Source organism: Aspergillus caelatus (assembly GCF_009193585.1).
Source record: "Aspergillus caelatus strain CBS 763.97 unplaced genomic scaffold BDV27scaffold_85, whole genome shotgun sequence".
In the NCBI taxonomy this organism is placed as follows: Eukaryota; Fungi; Ascomycota; class Eurotiomycetes; order Eurotiales; family Aspergillaceae; genus Aspergillus; species Aspergillus caelatus.
In genome coordinates, this window is record NW_022475348.1 from 52,179 (window position 1) to 78,035 (window position 25,857).

General features: G+C 47.1%; 8 protein-coding genes and 1 non-coding gene across 9 annotated transcripts; 4 read left to right on the top strand and 5 right to left on the bottom strand.

Annotated features, from left to right (window-relative positions):
* Nucleotides 1–198: 198 nt before the first annotated feature.
* Nucleotides 199–1,611, top strand: BDV27DRAFT_157668 (uncharacterized protein; the record flags this gene model as incomplete). The annotated part of the gene is made up of 6 exons (XM_032072549.1): nt 199–342; nt 401–437; nt 495–562; nt 618–997; nt 1,062–1,126; nt 1,202–1,611. 6 exons carry the CDS (start codon nt 199–201, stop codon nt 1,609–1,611), a joined length of 1,104 nt encoding a protein of 367 aa, XP_031927702.1.
* A 1,261-nt stretch (nt 1,612–2,872) lies between these two features.
* Nucleotides 2,873–6,307, bottom strand: BDV27DRAFT_172231 (glycoside hydrolase family 76 protein; the record flags this gene model as incomplete). The annotated part of the gene is made up of 4 exons (XM_032075808.1): nt 2,873–3,442; nt 3,500–3,949; nt 4,012–4,259; nt 6,214–6,307. The coding sequence occupies 4 exons, from the start codon at nt 6,305–6,307 to the stop codon at nt 2,873–2,875; spliced, it is 1,362 nt and encodes a 453-aa protein (XP_031927703.1).
* Nucleotides 6,308–6,825: 518 nt separating this feature from the next.
* On the bottom strand, nt 6,826–8,312 carry BDV27DRAFT_157670 (acyl-CoA dehydrogenase family protein; the record flags this gene model as incomplete). The annotated part of the gene is made up of 4 exons (XM_032072550.1): nt 6,826–7,328; nt 7,382–7,471; nt 7,533–7,760; nt 7,820–8,312. 4 exons carry the CDS (start codon nt 8,310–8,312, stop codon nt 6,826–6,828), a joined length of 1,314 nt encoding a protein of 437 aa, XP_031927704.1.
* A 1,012-nt stretch (nt 8,313–9,324) lies between these two features.
* BDV27DRAFT_128160 (putative protein kinase) lies at nt 9,325–12,475 on the bottom strand. Its single transcript, XM_032066915.1, has one exon. It carries the CDS (start codon nt 11,745–11,747, stop codon nt 9,522–9,524), a length of 2,226 nt encoding a protein of 741 aa, XP_031927705.1. The 5' UTR covers nt 11,748–12,475; the 3' UTR covers nt 9,325–9,521.
* A 55-nt stretch (nt 12,476–12,530) lies between these two features.
* BDV27DRAFT_128161 (NAD(P)/FAD-dependent oxidoreductase) lies at nt 12,531–14,189 on the top strand. The gene has a single exon (XM_032066916.1). The coding sequence runs from the start codon at nt 12,704–12,706 to the stop codon at nt 13,964–13,966; it is 1,263 nt and encodes a 420-aa protein (XP_031927706.1). The 5' UTR covers nt 12,531–12,703; the 3' UTR covers nt 13,967–14,189.
* Nucleotides 14,190–14,684: 495 nt separating this feature from the next.
* Nucleotides 14,685–18,423, top strand: BDV27DRAFT_112234 (DNA-directed DNA polymerase delta POL3). The gene is made up of 3 exons (XM_032064559.1): nt 14,685–15,148; nt 15,201–17,380; nt 17,453–18,423. Exons 1-3 carry the CDS (start codon nt 14,753–14,755, stop codon nt 18,189–18,191), a joined length of 3,315 nt encoding a protein of 1,104 aa, XP_031927707.1. The 5' UTR covers nt 14,685–14,752; the 3' UTR covers nt 18,192–18,423.
* Nucleotides 18,424–18,567: 144 nt separating this feature from the next.
* Nucleotides 18,568–20,938, bottom strand: BDV27DRAFT_157674 (uncharacterized protein; the record flags this gene model as incomplete). Its single annotated transcript, XM_032072551.1, has 3 exons — nt 18,568–19,357; nt 19,419–19,689; nt 19,765–20,938. The coding sequence occupies 3 exons, from the start codon at nt 20,936–20,938 to the stop codon at nt 18,568–18,570; spliced, it is 2,235 nt and encodes a 744-aa protein (XP_031927708.1).
* A 1,080-nt stretch (nt 20,939–22,018) lies between these two features.
* BDV27DRAFT_157675 (uncharacterized protein) lies at nt 22,019–25,198 on the bottom strand (the record flags this gene model as incomplete). Its single annotated transcript, XM_032072552.1, has 4 exons — nt 22,019–22,259; nt 24,021–24,370; nt 24,425–24,809; nt 24,861–25,198. 4 exons carry the CDS (start codon nt 25,196–25,198, stop codon nt 22,019–22,021), a joined length of 1,314 nt encoding a protein of 437 aa, XP_031927709.1.
* BDV27DRAFT_t111 lies at nt 23,377–23,449 on the top strand. Its single transcript has one exon. It is a non-coding gene; the product is annotated as a tRNA-Arg (tRNA).
* Nucleotides 25,199–25,857: the final 659 nt, after the last annotated feature.

Below are 25,857 nucleotides of genomic sequence, written 5' to 3' on the forward strand. Positions count from 1 at the left end.
ATAATGTCTTCTCCTTTTTCCACGTCTTGAAATTTCCTCTTGGGTATAACCCTGGTGTGTGGCTAGACATGTCTCCTCGCTTACTGCATAGCCTTCTGTCAAGTTCACTTGGTTGGAGTGTATTTAAGATCACTTTATTATGTCGCAGCCACCCTGACTGAGATGGGTGGTCCCAGTGATTTAAAAAAAAAAAAAGCCATGAACTCTCAACCGAGCTGGCTGCGGGACAACGTCATCGCCGTCAATGTGCTTGCCCTCGTCAGCATTGTGCTTCGGTTCGTCGCTCGACGCATCCGTAAAGTGGTTATAGGTGTCGATGACTATCTCATCATTGCAAGCTTGGTAAGTCCCGCTGTCGGTAACCGGCTAACGACAATCCTAACGGGGTCTTTGCGTACAGGCTTTGCTCTTCACGATTTCCGGCATTGCTCTGGGAAGTAAGGTGAGCCCCATGGCAGGTCTCTTTCGAGATCGGTGCTAACGAGCCACGTTAGTGATTCATTATGGATTGGGATACAATAAGGTGGATCTCCCCGCCGAAAGGTCGCTGATGGTGGCCAAAGTAAGTAGTCTTCATGGCCTTGAGCTGGGGCAGAAAATAATTTATGTTGGTGTAGCTGCTCTACGTCTTTGAGATCATTTACGTGATCAACCTCCTAACTATCAAGCTTTCAATCTTAATGATGTACCGCCGTATTTTCACCAACATCTCTCGTCTATTCCGCGTGGGCGCGATGATCTGTGGTGCGGTGGTCACGCTCTGGGCCACTGCTTTCGTGCCCGCCGCCATTTTCCAATGCACGCCGGTGGCCAAGGCGTGGGATATTGATATACCTGGACACTGTATCAATCTACAACTTGGGTTTTACTGCGTCGCGCTACCCAATATTCTCACCGATATTGCCATTTTGTCGCTGCCCATCCGATCCTGTTGGCAATTACACAAGAGCGTCCTCTACCGCCTGTCCCTCATTGGTGTCTTCATGCTGGGTATTTTGTGAGTGGCCGTAAAATCCTCTTAACGATTAAGGTAGACTAAGGCTGACCCGTCCTCATGACAGCGTTGTCGGTGTGAGTATTTACCGATTTACACTTCTGTTCCAGTTTACGCCACATAATGTCCCTGGTATGTACATCATCAGTATCTTACCTAGCTGTCGCAGGGAATTTAATTCCTCTTCTAACCAGACCTGCCGATTAGGAACCATCGGGCCGTCGACGATATGGTCGGTGATTGAATGTGCGGTGGGCATACTCTGCGCATGTCTGCCCACCATAACCCCGGTGTTCCGGATAATCTGTCTTAAATTCAACTGTCCCTGCTGGTCAGAGGGACGCTCGGGTGCCGAAGACAATGCCAACAATGACATGCCAACTCCCGTTCGTCGACGCGTCTTCAAGGTGTGGGAAAGTATTAGTTTTTCACAGGGCATCAGCACTCTACCAACTCAGGACACCCGGACAACCCAATGTGATCAGCGCTCCTTGGTGAAATCTTCTCCCTCAGATGAAAATAACGACTTGGAGTTATCGCATCTCACAGCTTGCTCGACGGTGCCGTCTGGTCGAAGCACATTAGGAGACCATAGTCTACCACCGGGCCATGTATAGCTAGAGTGTATGATGGTTCTTTTTTCCTATTTCGAAACGAATAATCTAAAGCTACATAAGAACGAGTAATAAAACCCCAAACTGCTTATGGGAGAAAAGAGCAACAATATAAAAAAAAAAAAAAAAAAAAAAAGAATTCACAGTCCAAACATGGCTGACGATGCCGAAACCTTCATCTCAGACCAATAATCTTTAATACAGAAGACCAGTCGATATTACGCGAATCATGAATTGAAATACACGAAATATTATAGAGTCCAGCCTTCCGGTGAACTTTAGACAAATACCGGCGTATCATTTATACTATCGAGTTCAAGTAATGCAATTAATACTCCGTAGGCCCTAAGATATGGGAAGATAGAGAAGATAAAGACCCACCGAGGATCGATGATCGATCAATTATCTCCATCAATTCCCACACACCAAGTCGAAGGATCACTGCCAAGGTCTGTCAAACCTGTCGCTCGACAACCAACCGATTGACGTATGTGATGAGTGCAAAGATCGTGGCCCACAGTTACTGCCAGCTCATCAATGCATGCAGATGAAGAGGTCCGTGCTGTACTTTGTCCGGATTCCTTTTCCGCACTGGATTTATAGAGAGATAGGCGGCCGTGGTCCAGGGCATATTATATATATCTACTAGGCACGGCAGGAAGAGCATACCAAAGTCGATGTATCGTCAGATATAGCATACCAGTGTAATGTAGTCAAGGACGATTTACTACGGTACACTGTATGAGACAGACAACTTGAACGATCGATGATGGCTCGTCGGAATTTAGTCCAATACATAAATATATCCTAATGTAAATAAGCATGAAAAAGATATATGACTTGGAGTCCTAGTTCCAATGTTTTGTTAACCCCCAAATTACCTAACTAGTTTAATAACTGAGCGTAAAGTATACCATCTTGTTGCCTCTTCTACAAACCTCTTTCCGATATATATCAAATGCGGTTTGTCCATTTGTTAGAAACATGTCGTATCCCCGCAGCGCAAATGCGAGTATACGGAATAATACCTCTGAACCAATTTATTCGGTGGGTTTGATTCACAGGTATAATAGCAACTTCATGAAAGACAACTACTATAATGTCATTGAGCTAGGACAGCTTACGGAGCAGGAAAAATCTAGTCTGACTGGTTGAGTGAGTCTAGCAGCCCAATGGTATTACCCTATAGATTATATATCTGAAATCTATTAGTTACAAAATCAACCTTGTCCTCTTCCTAGCTCCTAGTAACGCTCGCCAACCCCTACGGTAATATCATCCATACCACAGTACCTGCCACGGCGATTGCGACAACGACCGTGATGATCCCTGCCCCGGCCCGATCGCCAGTAGTAATCGGCTTGGGCGTGTTCGGCTGCTCGTCACTATGGTGGTCGATCTCGGTCTCTGTAGCGTTTGGATTGGACTCGATAGTCTTAGGTGACTGCACTTCAAACAGCATTAGATTGCTCGTGATGCCCCCTAGAGCAGCCATCTGTACCTCCAGGCCGGTTGGACCTGCCGGCTCAGTTGAGTACCATCTTTCTCCACAGAGGTTTTGATCTCCTCCAGAACACTGTTTCGAGATACCTGCTGCAGACCCCTGCAACTTAGGCGTGATCAGCTCTCTTGTCGAAGGAACTAGGATGGCCGTGAAGGCTAGCCACATGGCGACGTAGCCCTTGAAGCCAAGCTGGTTCCGATCGCATGTCAGGATAGGTTCACAGGCGACTTCAGAGAGTATAACGCCGTTACCTTCCTTCGGGAAGAATGTCGTCAACACAGAGTTTAGCAGGCCGTCGACACGCTTGAGCCACTTGTCCGCACCGTTTGTCTGGCATTGTCAGCTGGTTTCTATACCGCGAAAAGAGGGGTGAAACAAACTACTTACATGATTATACATGAAAGCTGCACCAGCGAGATACGTGCCATAGTTATAGGACCACTGCTGGTCTCCCGCATCGCTACAATTGTTTAAGTTGGACGTTGAGTCGGCAACGTACCAGCGATCAGTCTGTAAAATTGGCGTGCCGGCCGACCAGTCCCAGATGCGATCTGCCCATTCCGCGTAGGTCTCATTCTTAGTGAAGCGAGCCAGTCTGGCGGCCAGCTCGAAAAGTCCACCGTTTGAAATGGCGTTCTTCATGGTATAGCCCTCCTGGTAGGGCCAGAGCTGCCACCGCATACCGCCGTTGCAGGCCGATTCATCCCATCGTTCCACTTCCATGTTGAACACCACACGGGCAAGAGATGTCCACGAAGGCTTACCGGAGATCTCCGGGAATCCAGCCTCAGAGGCTGTAATGGTTGCGAGACCCCAGAACATTTGGTCATCGTTGCCCTAAAGGATGTCAATGATCTTGTATAGTACATGAAGTTCTCGAAGTAGCAGGAACAACGTACCAGCCAGTCGCTAACATTCTTTGAATAGTAATCATAATTCTCACCCGCTTGAAACATTAAATCATGCGACACGACAGCATTGTAGGTGTCGTCGCCCGACGCTTGCCAGTATTGAATCAACGTCATAAACATACTTCCGGCCACATACCATGTGTCGGTGAGTTTGCCGGGAATGCCCTCAGTTTCATTCTTCTTGTAAAAGTCCATCATAGGAGCGGCAACCGCCTTGCCGGCTTGCTTCAGCGAGTCTACCGATCCTTGAGTAAGCATCTATGTCTTATTCCATCATGTATTAAAGCCGCGTACATACCGACATTATTCACATCGATCCCCAGATCGGCTAGAACTCCTCGCCCAGAGAGGAATACCAAGACGGCCAAGCCAACTTGGCAGAAGCTTAGACAGCGCATTGGTACCAATTATAGGTTTCTGTGATCCGTCGACCTGTTACGCTATAGAAATCGGATCGGCTCCTAGCATGACAGATCTTTACCAAGAATCTAGAATAAACAGCTTTATGACTGGCGAACCATGGACAATGACTCCATGGACTCGAAAACAAATAGGGAAAAATTCAGGGGGATCATTCTCTACTCTCATTACTGCGAGGCTAATCCAAGCACCCAATCATTCAAGCACAGCGGGTCCAATTTCGCTTATGCAGTGAGAAACTGAGACATCCGATGAGGGCCAGAAAACTAGTGATCCTTCACAGGACGCTAGCGATGGAGCCCTAAATTTTTCGAGGCGGGAGTTTCCGCTTACAGTGACAGGGTCTATCACGAACCCTGATCGCTAGGCTCAAAAGGGATTGCTTCATGTAAAACTGGATTAGCCTAGGTTATTTATGGTATTTTTTTTTTTTTACCTTTGTGTGGGTAGTTTCAAAAGTCTGGAATGACCAATGGGGGTTTCGGTTACACTGCCTACTTGTGAAATTACGGCCCACTCTACGTTTATTGTACCATTCAAGACACACTTCGATATCCTCTTCTACTGGATGAGAATTTGCATCCATGATGTATACCATACTCTCTAGAACCGGTATAGTGACACCGAAAAAGATTTCCCTCCTGAGCATGGCAACGTACTCTGTACATACATGGACCATAACAAAAGTCATCCTCGAAGTGACCGTAATAGCGACGGACCCACGTGGTGTCTCCCCGGACCAGCCAATGCCCTAAGCCCGGCCAATCGCTTTAAACACCATACATCTCAATGATTAGAGACCTAAAGACACTGCTTGGTTAATGAAGTATACAGAATATACCATCTTTGGATCTTATCATTACTTGAACCTTTACTGTCCTTCCGATAGTTGATACTATGTTGCCTTATCCCTCAAGAAGTTACCCGAAGCGCTATCCATCCAAGTCCGCTGGCATTATGAATCTGACTTTGGTTAGAAGTGTGTCATGGTCTAGGGAAATGAAGGCGACAGAGGAAAGGTCTACCTCGCCAGCGAGCTTGAGCACAGTAGTTCATAGGTAACCCAGGCTTAACCTGCTGTAGAGATCTCGTCTAACGTGCCGAGTAGTCAAGGGATACCTGGTAAATTCAACGCTCTTAATACCTGAAATTATATTGAGGCCGATCCATGAAATATGGACTACAGTAAATTTAATTGGGCTTCACAATCATGTTGGCGTTTTCAAAGTGAGTGCAGTCTATAAGCAGCTCTAAAGATCTTGTCGAGCTGGCATTGTTCTGTATTCTTCGTTATCATCACAGAAGCTGTAATAATAAAATTACACTATAATGCACTGTAATGCTTCCTTTCACAATCTTCCGTGTTGGTTACGCGATATGAGGTCGTTATATATCTTCCAGTTGTGTTTATGGTGAGCAAACCAGGCAACAAAAAACGTAGATCGTGCTCACCGTCACTACTATGTGCAAAAACACATAATAACGCCGAGACAACCCTTATAATCTGGCACATATTTTCCAAATTTAGTATGTGAGAGTGACACACAGATCTTAACTGTCACTCATCCTGTTTTGCTTCCTTTCTTCAGCTATCTCCACATTTAAAGATTAAGATATACTCCACAGAAACTCTATTCTCATTGCTCGAATACTCTAACTTGCATTACACATCATACTATTTTCCATCATGCCCATTATGAACCCTGACCCAACAGACACCGAGCATGAGAGATATCTAGAGCACAGACCTAAAGACGCACCCCCACCCACCAAATCTACACCCACGTCCCGAACAGCGCGCAATCTCAACCCCAACCAAAAAGGGTAAACGCCCTAAGAAAGCACATAAGCTTACCCCGAACATTTCAAACACGTCAAGAATATAATAGCCTCCACTAACCAGACAAACCGACTATCTCAGGTTCAGGAATCCATGATCTTCCAACAGCAGGGCCGAACCCCAACACCGCGATCGAGTATTACTCAAATCTCCCATTCCAGCGGACCCTAGACTGGCACGCAGACGAACGCAACCGTCTGATTATACGAGAGCTCACAAATAACCTGTCGCGACTGGCAGCGTTTGTTCAAACACGCGGCACCGAAGCCTCCGAGCCCTGTTCTTTCTGTAAACATCAGCTTGGTGTATGGCAGTGTTGTATCATAGGCTCTGATACGACCCCTGATACGAAGATTCATGGGTCTTGTGCGAACTGTCGGTTTAGTAGACGTTATACTTGTGCCCATCGTGAGTGTATTATTATTTAATGTGTATAGTCATATTTGCATGTTTTCGCTATCACGATTGGGGACCGGCGTTACCGACGTAGTCCTGAAAATATGTATGTATGTACAATAAAATGTAACATCAGTAGCACCACACTAAAGTTTCGCCTTCTTTTCCAAGGCCTTCCGCCTTGTCCGAAGCGCTTTAGTCTCCTCCTGCAGCGCAAGACCCATCATGATCTCCTCACTCCCACCCCCAACAACATGAACCCGAGCATCCCGACTAATCTGTTCAATACGTGCCCCCTTCCCAGCCTTATTATACCCAGCACCGCCAAGTATCTGTTGAGCTTCTCTAACGCTTTTCTCCAGAGCCCTGGTAGACATCACTTTGAGCAGCGCAGTCATACCTCCAATCCGGACATCATCGGTGGGTCTATCCTTGGTAAGCTCGATGATATTAACAAGCTGTTCCATAAATGCGTATGCGGGCTCGATCATGAGCCCGAACTTGAATATTTTTGACTGTATGGCCTGTCTTGTTATCAACGGGGCGCCAAATGTCTCGCGCTGGGTGGCGTAATGGAAGGCATCTTCGGCACACACGCGAGCTAGACGTAATGAAGCACAGGCGAGGCTGAGACGCTCAGGGTTGAAATCTCAACATAAGGTTAGCCTTGTGAAGACATGATGTGAAAGTAGGTGCACGTACTTGACATGATCAGCGGGAAACCCTTGTTTTCCTCCCCGATGAGGTGGTCTACCGGGACCCGGACATCATCCAGTTCGATGAATGTGGACCCTATCACATTGCATGTTAGTGACCAGACGAAAGCATTCCAATGCTAAACAAGGGCCCTTACCACTGGCATGAACACCCGAGTTATACATCCTTCTTCGCGTCACTCCAGGAGCCGACAGAGGAATCACAAGCAAGCTAATACCACCCTTTCCGGGGCCCCCCGTCCTCACCGCAGCAGTACAATAGTCAGCCCATATACCATTGGTAATCCATTTCTTCGCCCCATTAACAACATAGAAATCGCCTTCGCGCCTCGCCGTCGTCGAGATATTAGCCACATCCGATCCAGCTATCACACACCATCAGTATACAAAAATTAGTCATGACTCCGATGACAATATCACTAACCATCAGGCTCCGTAATCCCCAAACAAAACCGAATATCCCCCTTAGCGACCCTCGGAAGCCACCTCTGCCTCTGCTCCGATGTACCAAACCGTGCAATTGGCGGACATCCGATATTATTCCCACCCCCCAGCCCCCAAATCACACCTACATATCCGGTCCGGATAAGCTCATCGGCGACAATGAGCGAGCACCATGTATCCCATTTCTCGCGCGGGACGTTGTTGGGCAAGGACAGCCCGGCGGCATCTTCGATGGTTGTTAGAGGATGAATGATTCCGAACCCTAGTTCACAGTGACGCCGGCGGACGGGTTCAGGGACTTGACCTGCGGCTTCCCATTCGTGGGCGTAAGGGGCAATTGATGATTCTACGTAGTTGCGAACATATGCGCGAAGACTGTGGTGGAGGTCGGTATAGTATGGGTTCTTGACGTCAAGTTGGGGGAGTAAAGGCTCACTGTATGGGGCCGTTGGGGCGCGATCTTGGCGGGCCATGGTTTTGCGACTTTACTAGATGGATTTATTAGAATAATTAACGGCACTCAGAGTTCGGACATGGTGCCCTTAGTCGTAGTTGTAGATCAGGGTCTCTTTATCTTATCCGGGGTTATGCGGGGAAGTGAACTTTCTTGAAACGTCTTGACCGAGGACCGCGGACGTTCCACATGCCTTTCCAATTTCCACTGCTGAGATACATGCACGGAAACTCATCAAGCATTTAACCCATTTCTTTAAGGTTATCGTATCGAACGTGATACATTGATGGATGCGACCCAGAGAGTTAATAGGGCAATATCGAATACCTCGATATTGTCTATCGCTAAATTGAGGTCGGCGCCACATGCCATCTACTAATCGAAGCTTTTTCGTTTGTAATACTATAAAAGTCCTATGTTAGATCTTCTGGACTCTAGTTCAGCCAACTTAAGAGATATCAGTCTCGTCCACAACAAAACAGGCCACATTGCGAGCAGGCCTCCTGGCTCTCTACTTCAAGAAGCTGCTGGGTTGGTTGAAATGAAAGATTGAGACTCATATATATTAGGATAGACTATCTCTTTACCATGGTAGGTAATAGGATTTGGTTTGGCCTTTTTTTTTTTTTTTTTCTCTCTTGAATGGTTGTGGTTGAATCAGGTGCTGCTCCTGGACCGAAAGACTTCTACAGGAAGACTGTATTGGCGGCACAGGATGAGAAACAAGAGTAAAATCAGGAGACACCGGGCGTTTACCAGCTGCTCCATGAACGCTCATAATGATCAATAAACTGTATTCCATCTGGAAAGGAGGTTGAATGATATACCTTGCCATGTTACATGCACGGGACCTCTTTGGGAAATTACTCTGCTTAATATTACTACTCTGGCGGCGTTCGGCACACGCACTTCGAACTTACGCCACGCTCCGGGATCAATCACTTAGCTAGGTATCCGACGGTCATTGGGACAAAATCAGAAATAGTAAAACATACAACAGTTTGCAAATGAGAGGAATGGTATTTAAATTGTAATAGTATATGCTTATTTCACAGGATTATTCGCCACATATCTTCGACTTGGTTGTTGAAGTCTGGGATATACTTCTTGTTCTCGGCGCTTGAACGAAACGCATGTACAATGATGTAGTGATGTAATGATGGAATATGTGTGTGTGTGTGTGTGAATGTGCTACTGCTGGCATCGCTATGGCATTTGGCACGCCCAATTAGGGATATGATGCCCCCTGAGCGGCGGTCAGGATAGTTCGCAAATGCTTCTTGACATCGGATAAGCTCCAACGCTTCTGAGGCAAGGGTTCCAGCATCCCACTGATGCAGGTCATTAATTCCTCTGCGATAGACACTTCCCCATTAAATTTCTCCTCTCCCAAATCGATCTTCTGTGCAAAGTCACAAGGGAATGACGCGTGTCCCAAGGCGGATCCTGTTAACTGATTCTGTTGACAGCGCGTCAATTCACCGAGAACGAATTGGCGTTCCATCTTAGTGTTTAAGCGATACAGAAGCTCGAAAAGGATCACTCCAAGCGCAAAGACATCCAGGGACTCGTCAACCTTGTAAAAGTCGCATGTTTCTTCGGGGTTCTCGGGGTTATCTACGGCGGGATGAATCAAAGGTGGGCGATAAAACTCTGTCCCAACAACACGATTCACCTTCGTACTCTGCTGCAAAGAGGTACTGTCCGACTGATTCTCATTGAAATGGGAGATATCGGCAACTAGACCGAAATCACCGATTCGAGGGTGGGAGTACCATGAAGAATATTCGTTATCTGACTGACAAGGAGAGCATCCTTCAGAGTCTTGATGGTCAGGACACGACAGAAATATGTTAGCAGGCTTGAGGTCCCGATGTACTATGCCCTTAGAGTGCAGATATTCGACTCCAGAGATTATACGTAGCATGAGTCTCAAAGACGGGGCCAAGTGGTAACAATGTCGGCGCGGGATTTGGCTATCTCCAACCTCACATGGTTGCGAGTTCAAATACGAGCTGAGTGAAATGGGATGCAGCGACATCTGAATATGCAAAACCACTGCAGGAACTTGAGGCCCGCCTCGAGTTCGTCGTTGTATCTGCAGCTTGGATGGGTCGTAGCTCAACCCATCCGTGAAAATATCGTCATCTGTCCCTCCAAAAGTAGATACCTGGCTGTCGGTAAAAGCGTCAAGATCACGAGGAATTGATTCGGTATCCTCGTCGTCTTCAATGCCCCCAGCCGAAGCCTGGGAATATTCGAACACGACTCCGAAGCTCTCGCTATCGTTTGGTTCGGGTCCGGCCAGAGCGCTTTGGGTGTTTTCACTCTCAACCCCAACAGGGACTTCGTGTCCGGTTCGTACATAACCCGATACATGCGCTTGTTCTACCCACGCCCCGTAGTAGCGGACGACATTTGTGTGCTCAAGCCGAGCCAAGGTTCTTATCTCCTTCATGATATTTTCCAGCTGGTTCTCGTTTCCATCTTGTAGTTGCTCAAGCCGTCGCTGACTGATAGGAATCTTCTTTACCGCATATGGCTGTCCGTCGATATGGTTTTTCACATGATACACCTCTCCAAACGATCCACGGCCGAGGACTTTAACTTCGGCGAACTCCGTCGCATAACGTGATAAGTGATTATGTGGTGTCGGTAGGTTGGTTTCAAACAATGGGAAGCTTGCCGGTGAGCTTCCTGCGAGGTGTAACGATTGGCTCGGTAGGCTCCCTACGTCAAGATGGACATTCTCTAAAGCCCTGATATTCTCGGCACTGGGGAGTCGTTTCCCGATGTCTGCAAGCGAGGGTCTGTATAGTCCACGTTTTGCAGGCCCTGCATACCCTTGGTCTGAGTTAAGTTGCGCATTATTTGAGGTCTTCGACGCTAAGACAATATCTCCAGTTGTTCTGCGTGGTGGTACACGCCGCTGAGTATCGTCTATGTCGAGATCCTCCAGGGCCGACATGCCAAGAACATCAAGGTTGTCCCGATAATACTGCCTTGTTGTCCGTAGCTCATCCTTGTCGATTCCCCCGGCTATGACCCCATGGGAGGAGAGAAATCGAGACTTATAATTATACATTTTTCTTCCAAGGTACTGGACTTCTGGCGAGTCACGTGTGTATCGCTTGTGTGAGCCTTCTTGTGCATTGAGAATATCCGCAGCCCGGCTTAGACAATAGAATTCAAGGAGTGCGGCCGTCATCATATTAGAATGGACTTCGGTGTCGACATCAATTTCATTGTTTTCATTCGCCTCACCATCGAGGCTTTCATAGCTGCTCCCTTCCAAAAGGGGAGGCGACTTCGTTCCCGTTCCGGTAGCCTTAGGCTTCTTGGCAGTAGATCTGTTTGATGGAGCATCTTCTTGTTCGCTCAGATTCCTATCCATACCAGATTCCCCAGACTCGGAGTCGGAAGAGAAATCTGCGGGTGACCTGAACATTGACATCTTGAAACTAATATATTTCAAACAGGTAGAAGCATCAGATTTGCGGCTACACTAGAGCCATGTAAGAACATGACACTGGCCATCTAATAGCGTTGTTTCGAGGTACGATGGCAGGAACTGTTGAGGGTTTGATCAAAATAAAGCCCCCATACCAGGGTGCGCTACCGGGTATCTGCAAGGGGTGCGATGGAGAGATTGTGCGATCTATACTTTTTGTTGATAAAGTCCGTGCCGATTGGGACACGATGGTGACCTTAGTACGTAGTTTTTAAAAGTCAGCTCGATCGGCGAGCTTTGCAGTGGACAACTGTTGTTCAGAAGATGCCACGGTTTCTGATTCCAATTGGTTCTCGCACAGCACGGTTCCGTTGGCCTTGTCCGCCTTCCATTCGATTCTAAATTCCCGATGCCATCAACAGGGCGCACACTAGGCAACGTTGTTGACTCAGAGTTGCAGGTTCCCACAGATCCCACCAAATCAAAGATCCGCTCGTGTTGATCAAATTAGAGTATCCCGAGATCTCGGTTTACCCCCTTGTCCGGTGAGTCCATTCGGCGTGGGTTCGGGCATTGTTGGTGGGATGTGAGATTCTTCCCGCGAGTCAAATTCAAAAAGTCCCTCCCAAAAGTGGACACCCGCCACGCTGCCTTAGGCCACCATCTCCATCCTCTGTGCCTTTTCACCCCACATTTTGACCACACTTACCTGGGATCGGGCTAAAGGATGCTATTTTGTTCAATGTTGTGGATATACCTAGACAGACGTCATATCCTTCTTCACGGTGTATATTCGGCAACCCTCGGCACCTCCCCCCGGGTACTGCCGGTGTGATTCTACACGGACAACTACTAGTAGATATATATAGTTCATGGCCTGATTCTGTTCGGGTTACGAGATACCAAGAAAGCCACCCCACTTCAGTTTTTTACAACGTGATTATTGATATTTAAACGATATGCATGACCTTCAGAATACATTCTCCTTGTGCTTCCGAGGACGAAATCCTCAATACCTGCAGCAAGACACAATGGAATCCTCAAAATCCACGTCTGATATTGCTATTGTTGGCGCAGGAATTGTGGGGTCCGCGCTGGCTTATTTCTTATCACAGACCGATAAAAAAGTGGTTCTCATCGATCGGTCATTTTCAGAGTTGAAAGGCTCGACAGGTCATGCTCCCGGGTTTGTTGGTCAATTCAATGAATCCGAGGTTCTCACACACCTCGCCATTGAAACCGTGAGAGAATATACGAAGGTACCCGGAGGATTTGATGTTGTTGGAGGTCTTGAAATTGCTACTAGCTGTGAAGGCGTCGACCGGTTAAGATCGAGATGTGAGATGGCGAAGAGGGCTGGACTCTCCGCCGAATTGATATCCTCCGGGCAGGCAACTAGTCTAGCCCCAGATCTGGTCAATGACGACAACCAAATAGCCTTGTACTTTCCTGGTGATGGTGCTGCGAACGCTGTCAGAATAACTTCGTTTTACCAGGAAAACGCACGAGCTAAGGGCGTCGAACTCATCGAAGCAGACGTTACCGAAATCCAACAGGCCAATGGCTGTGTGAATGGTGTGATGACCACATCGGGGCTCATCCCGGCGAAGAAGGTCATTATTGCCACAGGAATATGGGCAACCCACCTTTCCAAGTTCGACATTCCAATTCCGATCGTACCTGTCGCGCATCCATATATGTATGGCGAGCATCACACCCCAAAATTACGCAAGGCACCTTGGGTGAGATGGCCACAGCATCATGTATATGCTCGTGATCATGGTTCTTTCTTCGGCTTGGGCTCTTATGATCATGCCCCGGTTCTCAATGAGCCAAGGGACACTGCTATTGGTGACTGGATTGGGCAATTCGATGACACATTAAGCCAAGCCATGCGTTTCATACCGGAGGAGACGAAGCTCGTCCCTAGAGAACGATTCAATGGTATATTCTCAATGACGCCGGACAATATGCCGTTGGTAGGAAGTATCCCCTCTATTGAGGGTCTATACATGGCAGCGGCGGTGTGGGTTACCCATGCAGCTGGAGCAGCAAAGTTCTTGGCTCAAATCCTGGAAGAACAGCCCGTCGATGATGCTATCAGGCGGGCTCTGGATCCTACTAGGTTCCAAGGAAGAGACATGGCAAGCTTGACACAAGAATCTCTCAATGGTTACAACAACATCTATAAGACAGAGGCGAGCGGTGCACCAAGGGTGTGACTTACCTTCTGAAGGGAACGTGTTTATCACTTATGTTGGAGACAGCTAGATGTGAGCCGCTGGCTGTTTTACAGCATCTTCACGCATATTGCAGACGTCCTTCGAAATCATGTTCTCAAATAAATTAACCGAAAGTTCATGCCCATACTGTATCTATCTCATTTCTCAACTCTATATATTGATCTCGTTTACAAATAAGATACCAATGACTTCACCGTTCGAATAATTTTTTCTTGGCTTTCACGGCATTTGTATGAGCAATACACAAAAACTACCCACTGCACATCTCCATAAGTACTTAATGATTGAATTGGGCGTGCGTCTCGCTAACCTTTATACGAATTGTAGTACTTCACTTTTTAATGGAGAGGAAACTACGGGATGTACCGTTATGACGTCATCGGACCAAGGACAATTGTACCACTTTGTAGCCATTAGTACCAGTATTGACACGGGGAGCATATATCGAAAGAACTGTCTATTGTGTATATAAGGAAAAAAGCAAAATTGACTATTGTTCCTCGGCCTGGCCTCTCGTACCTCGTAACACTATCTCTACTCCGTAGTTGGAATAGGAAAGGAATAATCGCTATCAGCACGTGACTTTAGTTAACGCGTCACGTCCGGCGCGAACAAGACACGACCTGCATGAATGGAGCATAATTGCCCGCGACTCCGCCGATAGTGCTTCCATGTGTCAGTTCTCACAACTCGCCAACCCTACTTCACATAGGTTTCATCATTGATAGTATCGGCCTACTGTGGCGGTTTTATGATCATTCCGCCATGCCCGAAGCTGTCGCAACGCCCCAGAAGCGGGTTCTGGGTGATGCATCGAATAATCCGCGCGGGATCCTGAAATCCCCGGACGCGAGTAAGAAACGGAAAATCGACAGCAAGCCATCCGCGAGAGTCAACGCGCCCGTTCAAAATGGCCAACGAAAGGTGCCTGGTTCGAGTCAGTTACAGAAGAGTCAATTCGAGGAGGAGGTTCTTGAGAAATTGACGCAAGATATCAATGAATTGAAGGATAGTAATGCGGAGAAGGACCAACAATGGGAGCGGCCTCCACTTGGGGAGTTTGACCCTACGAAGGAGAATGTCTGCTTCCAACAGATTGATGCCGAAGAAGGAACACTCTTGGGTGGCAAACCGGCCGTTAGATTGTTTGGAGTCACTGAGGTATTGTTCGCGCGGTGTCGATGATGTCCGAACTGCTCTAACCACCGTATAGGCTGGCCAATCCGTTTTGCTGCATGTAACCGGTTTCCAACACTATCTCTATATCGCCGCCCCCGTGAACTTTACAAAGGAAGACTGCGACCCGTATCGGGCATTCCTGGAAAGCAGAATCGGTAATTTCCAGACGATGATCCAGTCGGTTCAAGTAACTCTGAGGGAGAATATTTATGGCTATCAGGGGAACCAAAAGAGCTGGTACCTGAAGATTACCGTCACAGAGCCGAAGTATATCAGCAAACTGCGAGGCGCTTTGGAGAACGGGGGCCAAAGCATGAACTACAAAGGTCTTTGGACGGGGATCGAAAAGATTGCCACCTTTGACAACATCCAATATCTTTTGAGATTTATGATCGATACGAACATCTCCGGCATGTCTTGGGTTGAAGCCAAGGCAGGAAAGTACCGGCTTCTTCACCAGAAAGAAAAACATTCCAATTGTCAGATCGAAGCTGTTGTCGATTACCACGACCTTATCGCCCACCCACCTAATGGTGAATGGGCTAAAATGGCGCCTCTCCGTATATTATCTTTCGATATCGAGTGCGCTGGACGAAAGGGTATTTTCCCAGAACCGAACCAAGACCCTGTCATCCAGATCGCCAATGTCGTGACTCGCTATGGAGAGTCCAAGCCTTTCATCCGAAATGTATTTGTTTTGGATACGTGTAGTCTGATTGTCAACACCCAAATCCTGGAGTTTGAAAAAGAAGAAAAAATGCTTATGGCCTGGCGCGATTTCGTGGAGAAAGTTGACCCTGACGTGATTATTGGATATAACATTGCCAATTTCGATTTTCCTTATCTCCTGGATCGAGCAAAACATTTGAAGTGTACTGGATTTCCTTACTGGACTAGGTTAAACGGAGTTATGTCTCAAGCTAGTGCGACGAACTTCTCTAGCAAACAGATGGGCAACCGTGATACAAAGGCGACCAATACAAACGGAAGAATCCAACTGGACCTTTTACAACTAGTCCAAAGAGACTACCATCTGAGAAGTTACACACTGAACTCGGTGTCCTACGAGTTTCTGGGTGAACAGAAAGAGGATGTTCACCACACAATGATCACTGAGTTGCATAACGGAACCCCCGACTCAAGGCGACGTCTTGCCGTGTACTGTCTCAAGGATGCCTATCTACCTCAGAGATTAATGGATAAGCTCATGTGCCTCGTTAATTATACAGAGATGGCAAGAGTGACGGGTGTTCCGTTCAATTTCCTTTTATCGCGAGGCCAACAAGTCAAATTCATGAGTCAGTTATTCCGAAAGGCCCTGGAACAACAACTGGTCATCCCAAACAACACACCGGAAAGTGAACAGGAATACGAAGGTGCTACTGTCATCGAACCAGTTCGAGGCTATTACGATGTTCCAATTGCAACTCTGGATTTTGCCTCCCTATATCCTTCCATCATCCAAGCCCATAATCTATGTTACACAACATTATTGAACAAGAAGGCCATTGAGAGGTACAATTTAAAAAAGGATGAAGACTACATTGTGACGCCTAATGGAGACTTGTTCTGCACAGCCAAGGTCCGCAAGGGTCTTTTATCCCAAATTTTAGAAGAACTGCTTGCAGCAAGAAAGCGAGCGAAGAAAGAGCTGGCGATTGAAACAGATCCATTCAAGAAGGCTGTCTTGAACGGAAGACAGCTTGCGCTTAAGATCAGTGCCAACAGTGTTTACGGTCTTACGGGTGCAACGGTTGGCAAATTGCCATGTTTGCCTATTGCAAGTAGCACCACTAGTTACGGGCGTCAAATGATCGAAAAAACGAAGCAGGAAGTGGAAGCACGATACACCATTGCGAATGGCTATTCTCATGATGCAAAAGTTATCTATGGTGATACCGACTCCGTCATGGTCAAGTTTGGCGTCTCGGAGCTAGCGGACGCCATGAAGCTTGGACAGGAGGCTTCGGAATATGTCTCCTCGAAATTCCTGAAGCCAATCAAGCTTGAGTTCGAAAAGGTGTATTTCCCGTATCTCCTCATAAACAAGAAAAGATACGCTGGCCTATACTGGACGAAAACCGACAAATATGATAAGATGGACACTAAGGGTATTGAGACTGTTCGTCGTGACAACTGTTTACTGGTGCAAAATGTTATTGAGACGGTGCTGCACAAGATCTTGATTGATAGAGATGTTGATGGTGCCCAAGAGTAAGTTTCCATCCACACTTGGCGTTTTTAGTTTGTAGCGTTACTATAGCATAACAACTAACGTGACTCTAGGTATGTCAAGGAAACAATTTCTGACCTCTTACAAAACAAGGTCGATATGTCGAAGCTTGTGATCACAAAGGCCCTTGCTAAGCACGACTATGCGGCCAAGCAAGCACACGTAGAACTTGCTGAGCGCATGAAAAAGCGTGATGCGGGTTCTGCCCCTACCCTTGGCGACCGTGTTGCATACGTTATTGTCAAGGGTGCTGGTGGCTCAAAGAACTACGAGAAGTCGGAGGACCCTATTTATGTTCTTGAGAACAACATCCCTATCGACACGAAGTATTACCTAGACAATCAACTGGCAAACCCTCTCGGTCGTATCTTCGAGCCCATTCTTGGAGAGAAGAAGGCCGGTCAGCTTCTTACCGGCGAGCATACGCGGTCCATCTCAGTAGCCGCACCGACTATGGGTGGGCTTATGAAGTTTGCCAAGAAAACCGCAACCTGCATGGGTTGCAAGAAGCCCCTTTCGGGCAAGGCTGAATTGGCCGGTGCTGTCTGCGAGAACTGTCAGCCGCGGCTTGGCGAGTTGTATACGAGATCGTTGACGAAAGTATCAGATCTTGAGGTCCGGTTTGGGCGGCTGTGGACCCAGTGCCAGCGCTGCCAGGGCAGTTTGCACTGCGAAGTCATCTGTTCGTCCAGAGATTGTCCGATTTTCTATATGCGCATGAAAGCAAAGAAGGACGTCGAAGATGCACAGAAGGAACTCTCTCGTTTTGATTTCGATGCGGGTGCATGGTAAACTTCATATTTCTGGGTATGGTTAGCGCAGCTTGTATAAGTATTAAGCCTTCTTTGTTTAGTCGTCGGGGTCGATTGTTTTTTTTTAATGGCGTCTTGGGAAACTAGCATGGATAACGATGGGACAGATCCGGACTGGAGGATTGTGTCTAGATACCAAATAATGAGATTATTCGAACATAGTTACACATGTACCGTACTTCCATTCTTTAGACAGGCTACAGACATTATCTTTCTATTTTAGTGCTCACCCCTCATCGCTTCTTGCTCACTGAGTAGATCTGAATACGGGAGTGCCTTGTGCTGATGGCTTTTCGGAGAACCCTATGTAATTCTTTGCAACTAGTAGCTAGGTAAAAAAAAAAAAAAAAAAAAATCTAAGAATACAACTTGTCTAAGGAAGGCAATCGTGCATCTAGTGGAGTAAAGCTGCAATGTCCTTTTGGAAGATCACATCCGTCACTCTGATCGTCAACCCAATCAGGTGGTAGGCCAGTAGTCTCTCCCCAGAACAACTCCCCGTGGGCTACAGTGGCGGTACAAACGTCCTCAGGCGGGTGGCAGGCGGCACTGATAGCAGCACTACAGGAGCCCGCTAGTGGTATAGTTGACTTAAGCCTGCGAAACGCCAAAGACAGCAAGAATAGAAACAGGAAAACACCAACTAAGGCAGCAATGAACACGGGTAGGGCTGAGGCCCCGACCGAGCTGACCTTGTTTCCATATAGGGGCTGACCATCCGTGCCATACGGGATCATTAGGACGTAGTAGAAGCCCTGTGAAACGAACCAGTGGTTGGCCATGAAGAGGATTATGACTGGGATGCCGTATTTATAGGGAACGCTCAGCCAGTAGGTCGAGCGTTGCTGGCTGCCTTTGGCGGGCCAAGTAACTCGAAGTGCCTTCCGGTCTGCCCCGTAGGAACTGTACTCAGCCGATGCTAGCATGCTGGTAAGCACGCTATTATAGAAATAGTAGCCGACCGTGACTATTAGTTGAACGCTGTTTGCTATCACCACGCCCTCCATCTCCGAATAGTTACCATACGCAAAATTCGCGGTACTTTTCACGTTGCTTTCCCAATTCCAGAGACCTTGAGGGTTGCGAACGGCGTCAGGTAATTTGACGGCAGGCATACCAATGCCCATTCCTATACCTATAACAAAGCTAGGCCAGGTTAGCTTTCAGGATTGGCTAATCTTTTACGTTAGAGTTTTTGAACACTCACATTATTGAGGTGACTGCCCAATGAGAAGGGCTAGATGCTTTTCTCCATTGCCTGGGCGGTGATAGGTATCTATATTCTCTAGACGGTGGTTGGCCTGTCGACAGTACGGAAGAGGGTCTCCAGTTACCCTTCTCAATGCAACGTCGTGACGCCCAGCACATCCCTTTCGTTGTATCATCAGGTCTTTCTAGGAATGACGCAACTGCGTCGCCTGTTGTAAGAAGAGGAGGTGCTCGAGTCCGTTGAAGATGAGCTGCAAGAAACATTGCAACTACCTTCATCAGCGTAGCTAATGAAATAATCACAGCAATGGGAGGGTTGAGAAGTAGTTGGCAATTTTTCTTACCCTCAAACGCCAAACACCCGCTGAGACTATGAGTCGTAGAACGACTAAGAGGACCGGCGCATTCATCAGATGTTGTAGTTGAGGGGTTCGGATTGGTAAACGATGCAGCATAAACTGACTGAGTCCGAGAGGTGCCTGTAGACCGAAGTACAGCGATATCGCCTCCATCTTCCATAGCCAAATCACTCGCAAGGTAAATAAGGCCCTTGTACCCCGATGGGTAATAAGAGCTTGTACCGGTATAGCGGGAACATTGCTCAGGGGAAATTTTCTCGCTCCTTTCTCCCATAACAATATGTATTATTTGATCCCAATCCATGCTTTTGGCGCTGTTGATATCGTTTGATCCGGAAGTGACATCAGCTCGAAAGCAATTCTCCAACGCGGGAGTCGTCAGGTTCCGTACAATTTGAGCATCGAAATCGGATGGTGCAACAAATGACCAATACTCATTATATGACAAACTTTCGAAAATGACAGAGTTGTACAGTAAATGGAACGGTGTAGCCGTGATGAGTAAAATCAACCAGAGCCCAAGACGGCTAAGCGGGATGGCAAATAGATTTCTGAAGCTAGAACCGCCAATATCCAACCAGCGACGCTTTGCATGGAACAAATCAATTTCGTCTCTGGTTGGCGCGACAAGCGTTTGCATGCAGTAATTGCTTGCCGCCAGAATGCAGGTGCTAATAACGTTGATGATAAAATGGAATGCCGTGTTCCATCGACTTGTTATGACGCAGCTGCCTTCGTAGACCACTTTGGAGTTGGAAGATCCTCCAGAGCCTGTGTACTTCGATGCCAGCCCGCCTGCTACGGAAATGAGTACGGTATTCAGTAGCAGTAGACCGACAGTTGCATTTGCGCAAAGGTATACGCCTTTGATCCAAGTGGGTCGCCGGGTTTGAGAACTGTTGTCCTCAGCCGCATTCGCTGAGCTGTTGCTGATGCTGCTAGTTACCGCTTCCTCCAGGAAAGGTGTAGCAAGTGTCGGGTCGTTTATGGGACCTGTTTCTCTAGTTTCAACTTTTGAAGCGGAAGCAACCGATTGCTGGCTGGGGATTGTGAGTAGCTCTGTTTTGTCTGGGTCGTCACCTGTCGCGCCATAATAGCGTGGAGTTGAAGTTAAGGACCGAGCCCATGCCCATAGGCCGATCTTTTTCCTCGAGGGCATAGCAGCTCCTATCCGTAAATCTTGGAAATATACGGAATAGACTATCGCGAGAAGTAGAGGTGCGGGACAGTGGCTTCTTCTGTTTGAGCCTCTCTCGGCAGACGAGGCTGGGATTGTGGCTAACCATCAGAGATCGCCTGCTCGGTAAATGATTGACCTCGTATATGCACAGTGCCCGCCAATCATATTACAAGCAGAGTTGTTGTTGGTTGGTGTGGCCCGTGTGGGGTTAACGGCCTATCTGAAGAATGAAGGAGTGTACTGTTTACTAGATCAAGTACCTATAAAGAACTTCTCAGAAAGGCACTGGAGTTCATGCAAACCGAGTCTACAATCCGACACAATGACAGTGATCAATCTACCCGGCCTTGGACTTGCTCTCGCTCAGTTATTGTGAACTTGACAATAGTGGGTCCAAACTGTTAAATTATAACCTCTTGGCACCACACGTAGCGCGTCCAAATAATCAACAACTTCCATCGCCCCCACGAGGAAGTTCTCATTTAAGTGGATCATTGTGGAACGCAGAGACACTCATATAACTTATGAAATATACGAGAACCTGTAATAGCCAGATAATCAAGCAAATGGGGAGGGATTGTACCAGGAACCCTCCAAGTCCGATACATATATTGGACCTCCGATATAGCGGTACTATTAGTTGACAGGCTTGATATCCAAGATGAGTATCAGGCTGATTCCCAATTCATCAGAATATAGATATAATTAAATCTATTCATAAAGCTTTGTATTTTTCTATCTGAGTCTTAATTTATAATTCTATCAGCCATATATTGCTGTGACACCAACCTAGTCAAGCCCTACCTTGATTCGCCAGCGACGCACGTCTGTTACGTTACTCCTTTCAAATATCATTAAAGGAAATATCAGGAAGCCATTACAGTCCACTCTTGACCTTGCACGCATAGTTTTGTTCTAATCGTGGTACCAATAGTGGATAGTATATACATGGCTGCGATAGCTTTACAAAAGATTAAGAGAATCCTATCGGAATTTATCCATTCAGTAGTTGATCCAATTGTCACTGAAGATTGCAGGTTTTCAACTTCACCATCCTGTTTAGAATTGGGCCATCTTTTGCTCTGTTTCTTTCGTATAGCCTCTTTCCTCCCGTGGTATCCCCTTAACAGGATCATATTCGGCAGGTTCTCCCCTCGTTGGTTGAGGGTTTAGGGTAGCCTTGATTCCAGTGACGCCTGGCTGGCAGTCTGCGCCCTCAGGTAGTTCAAAGGAGGTACCGCAGAATCCATCCTGAGCGATAGCAATACCAATAAAATTGAAGTTCGAATTACCATCTGCACTGGAGAGTTCGTTACCGTTAACATCCAAGACCGCGCAGTGGTCTGGCATTCCCACGAAATCGGACACGCAATTAAAACTGAACTGGACCCCCTCAGGAAATCATCCGCCGGTAAGATAGAAGGTCGTGCTAGGGCTCTATGTGCATGGAGTGCCGCCGCCGGGAGTTGGGTCGGAGAAAACCTGTCCGCCATCCTCCTTAAGCAGGGCAAACCCATCGGAGTAGCCATGATGGTTGCCGCCGCGACCACCGACGGTCGAGAAAGTTGAAGAAGACTAGACAGCGTTAAGGATCTGGCCACAGTCTCCGGTGGCGGCAAACAGGATACCACTCAGAGAAGTGGCTTTAATGATGCTGGTGCGGATCATTGTGTTGGTGGGAGAAAAGTCAATAGAGAAGAATGGCTTTGGCTTGTAGTAGATGGCTTGTAGCAGAAGAGCTTAATAGTAGAAGTGGGGTATAAGGGAATACTCGCCTCCTTTTATATTCCATACTGAATTTCACTACTCTACCCTGTCAGGGTTGTTAGAGTAGGATTAGCTTTATAAATATGTCTCGCCTGGTTCTTGGCACTAGATATCCCTAGGAGCGCTCTTAAAGACCAAGAGTTGGATACCCCAAAGACAGGCAATGACCCCTTAGATTCGTATGCTCTGGTTGGTCCGCTTGACAATATAAAAGTATGTTGATAGGAAGATCTGCAGGACGGTACGCCTAAAGTCGCCTGCCAAGAGTGTAGTATTCCATCCGCGGCAGGTCAGAGCTATATTTCGCATCAGTATGCCTTGGCCGTACTCATACTAAGTGGATCAGTTCAATGGATAGTAGCCTTAGGATCTATTAACTTCTTGAGGGGGCATTGTTGCACTTTAGTATCAACGGTCCGCTGGAATGAGGTACAGCCTTCCCCTAGTTTCTTTAGGATGTGCTTCCTTACTGCTTTGGCCATAGTTTTATCTCTAATATGACCGGTAAATCTGAGAGGGTCAGGTTTTAGTTAGTGTAAGGAACACACGGCAGTCCAATCTGGGCCTTTCTAACAGTGGGTAGATTGTCCGCGCTTGAAGACATATGCTTTTCACGGCATTCGAATTCTATCTTCAAACTCGCACCAATCGGCCGAGTGGCGCAATGGTAGCGCGTTGGTTTCCGGTACCAAAGGTTTGCGAGTTCGAGTCTCGTCTCGGTCGGGGTCTTCTTTTTGTCCGTGAGATTTCCTCTCTAGTCTTTTATATTGGTTTGATCAAAGCTTCTACAATTGGGGATTCTTCAAAACAAAGTAATGCGAGCCATGATGTCCCTTGGTGGGTGTTTGACAAGCCATGCAAATAGCCAGTAATCCCAATGAGCCCTGCACCAAAAACGAAGTCTCAAACAAATCCTCAGTTGCACCGTGGACGTGCCTAAAATCAGTCCCAGTAGTAGTGACCATTAAGTCAATGTCGAGTTGCTCGGCCTTTGGGCCCGCCTCGAGATGCTGTGACGTTGCTGCTGGGCATTGCAGTGATATAGCGATATCGATATCCGAAAATCAGCGGTGGATATTGTAGCTGAAATCCCAATGGTAGTAGCCGTTTAACCTGATCAGGTAAAAATAACAGCATCTCATTTATTGCGGACACATGGTGAATTTATATACATCGGACTTATAAAGTCACACTAGAATGAACTATACCGAGAGCAAAAGAAAACTAACCAAATTGAAGACGCACTTATCATGTTTTGTTCAATCCCCGACCATGTCTTTTCTTTTTTTCGTACCCTGATTGTAGCCCAAGACCTCCCGTTAGATGAGTGGGTGTGACCTCTCCGTCATTGCCATATACCGATATGATACTGCCATTCTGTCTGTTCGCCCGCGACGAAGAGGGCCCTCCATTTCGTTGCAGTGAGCTTCGGCTCGCAGTGGGTGGTGGACGAGATTCTGATTGTATAAAGTCATCGCCGCTGTCCCAAGTTCGCCCCGCCCGTGGGCGAGGGGCTAATGTTGGTAGGCCAAAGGGCGGCATTGGCATGTATGGGCCTGTTTGCTCCTTACTATCCTTGTCATCGGGCACCTCCTCCTGGGCGTCAACTTCTACTCCCCTAAGACTTCGTGTGGTCGATAGTGGCTACAGTAATAGATTAATATACGCAGCAGGGCTTGCACGGGGCACTTAGCTTACGGGATCTCTTGTTTGGCGTACGCTTCGCCGAGGGCCTTCGAGTGAGGGTGACAACATTTCCTTGGGTTGCAGCCTCACTGCTGATCCTCTAATTCCTCCATTTGGACAAGGAGGCGATGAGGGTGGTGTGATTGGGGAGCGTTGATAAGCGTTTGGTGAGCTTGGTGGGGATCGTGAATCAGAAGTTGGTGGGCTACCGGGAGGTTTATTCATAAACAGACGAGGAATCTCTTTTTCCAACAATCTAAGTATAGCTTGAGCGAAGTCATCTAGCTTAGCATCATGCCTTGGGGCGACCATATGTTGTGTCAGTAACTTTTCCTGGGACCTTTGAGCGCGCCGCAGCTTGTCAGTTTCAATACTGAGCATTTTCTCGAGCCATTTCCTACAGACAATAGTTAGTGGGACACACGAAGTTTGATTGATTCTAGCTTACGTGTGAGCCAAAATTTCATTCGATAGGGCGTCAGGATGGATTTGTGTAAGTATGTGAATTTGCACCAATATCCCGATTGTTCTCATCGACTGTTCCAAGACATTCATATCCTGGAACAGAGGAAGAATAGTCTTGTTGCCCTTTCGATACCACCTGATTTGTGCCATCCACTTCTCAGTGGGACGAATTGGGCCTTTCCGTCCAAGAGGTGAGAAAATATTCCTCACGTTCTTCAGCTTTTGAACGGTTGCGCTGGACTCCCCGTCGACTCTGTTAATTAGGCTATCATACTTGTCAAACATTCGCTGGAGCTCATGAATTTTTCTCGCTTGTTTCATTGTGTCCAGAAAGAATCTGTATGTCTCGGCCACTGTTTTCGTTCGTTCGATCACTTTGTGGAGATCTGCTTTGGCATGATGTATCTCTTTACAAGCCTTTTTCATCCCTCTGGCAAGCCTGCAGAGATCCTTTACAACTGTATAGCCGAACGCGACTAAGGAAAGTGGGTCAGCCATGCCTTCTTTTTACTAAGGTATTGATATTATATATTGCTCCAATGTTAGAGATCAAAGTTGAGAGGAAGAAACAGGTAAGTCAAATGATGATAATTTATCTAATAGATTCCCACAGCAATAAGGAGGGGAGATTGGGATTAAAAGGAAATAAAAAAAAAGAGAAAGAAAAGAAAAGTAAGGAAAACAAAAGAAAAACCGGTCTGGGGCTCAGCCTCGCCTTTGCATTCGTCGCAAGGCTGTAAATGAGTTAGTTATTCGATATGCCCCGCCGAATAAGTTTGTGAACCCCCTCCAGTCTTTATTCAAGGATGTCAAGCTGGATCTACTAATATACATACAACAGGGCTATGAGGCTCCTGTGTCTGTATACATACCCTAGATTGTGTCAACTGCGAGTAAATTTCACTTCCAGGTTGAGGCCAAACGGACAAAGGAGGAAAAAAAAACAAGAGAACAGTAAACGCTACCCCGCTTCGCCCTCC

Excerpts from the sequence above, each read along its gene's own strand:
- BDV27DRAFT_128160 (XM_032066915.1), bottom strand. The coding sequence starts at position 11,747 with ATGTCAATGTTCAGGTCACCCGCAGATTTCTCTTCCGACTCCGAGTCT.
- BDV27DRAFT_128161 (XM_032066916.1), top strand. The coding sequence starts at position 12,704 with ATGCATGACCTTCAGAATACATTCTCCTTGTGCTTCCGAGGACGAAAT.
- BDV27DRAFT_112234 (XM_032064559.1), top strand. The coding sequence starts at position 14,753 with ATGCCCGAAGCTGTCGCAACGCCCCAGAAGCGGGTTCTGGGTGATGCA. Across the intron at positions 15,149-15,200 it reads GATTGTTTGGAGTCACTGAG|GCTGGCCAATCCGTTTTGCT; the intron begins GTATTGTTCGCG and ends ACCACCGTATAG. Across the intron at positions 17,381-17,452 it reads GATGTTGATGGTGCCCAAGA|GTATGTCAAGGAAACAATTT; the intron begins GTAAGTTTCCAT and ends ACGTGACTCTAG.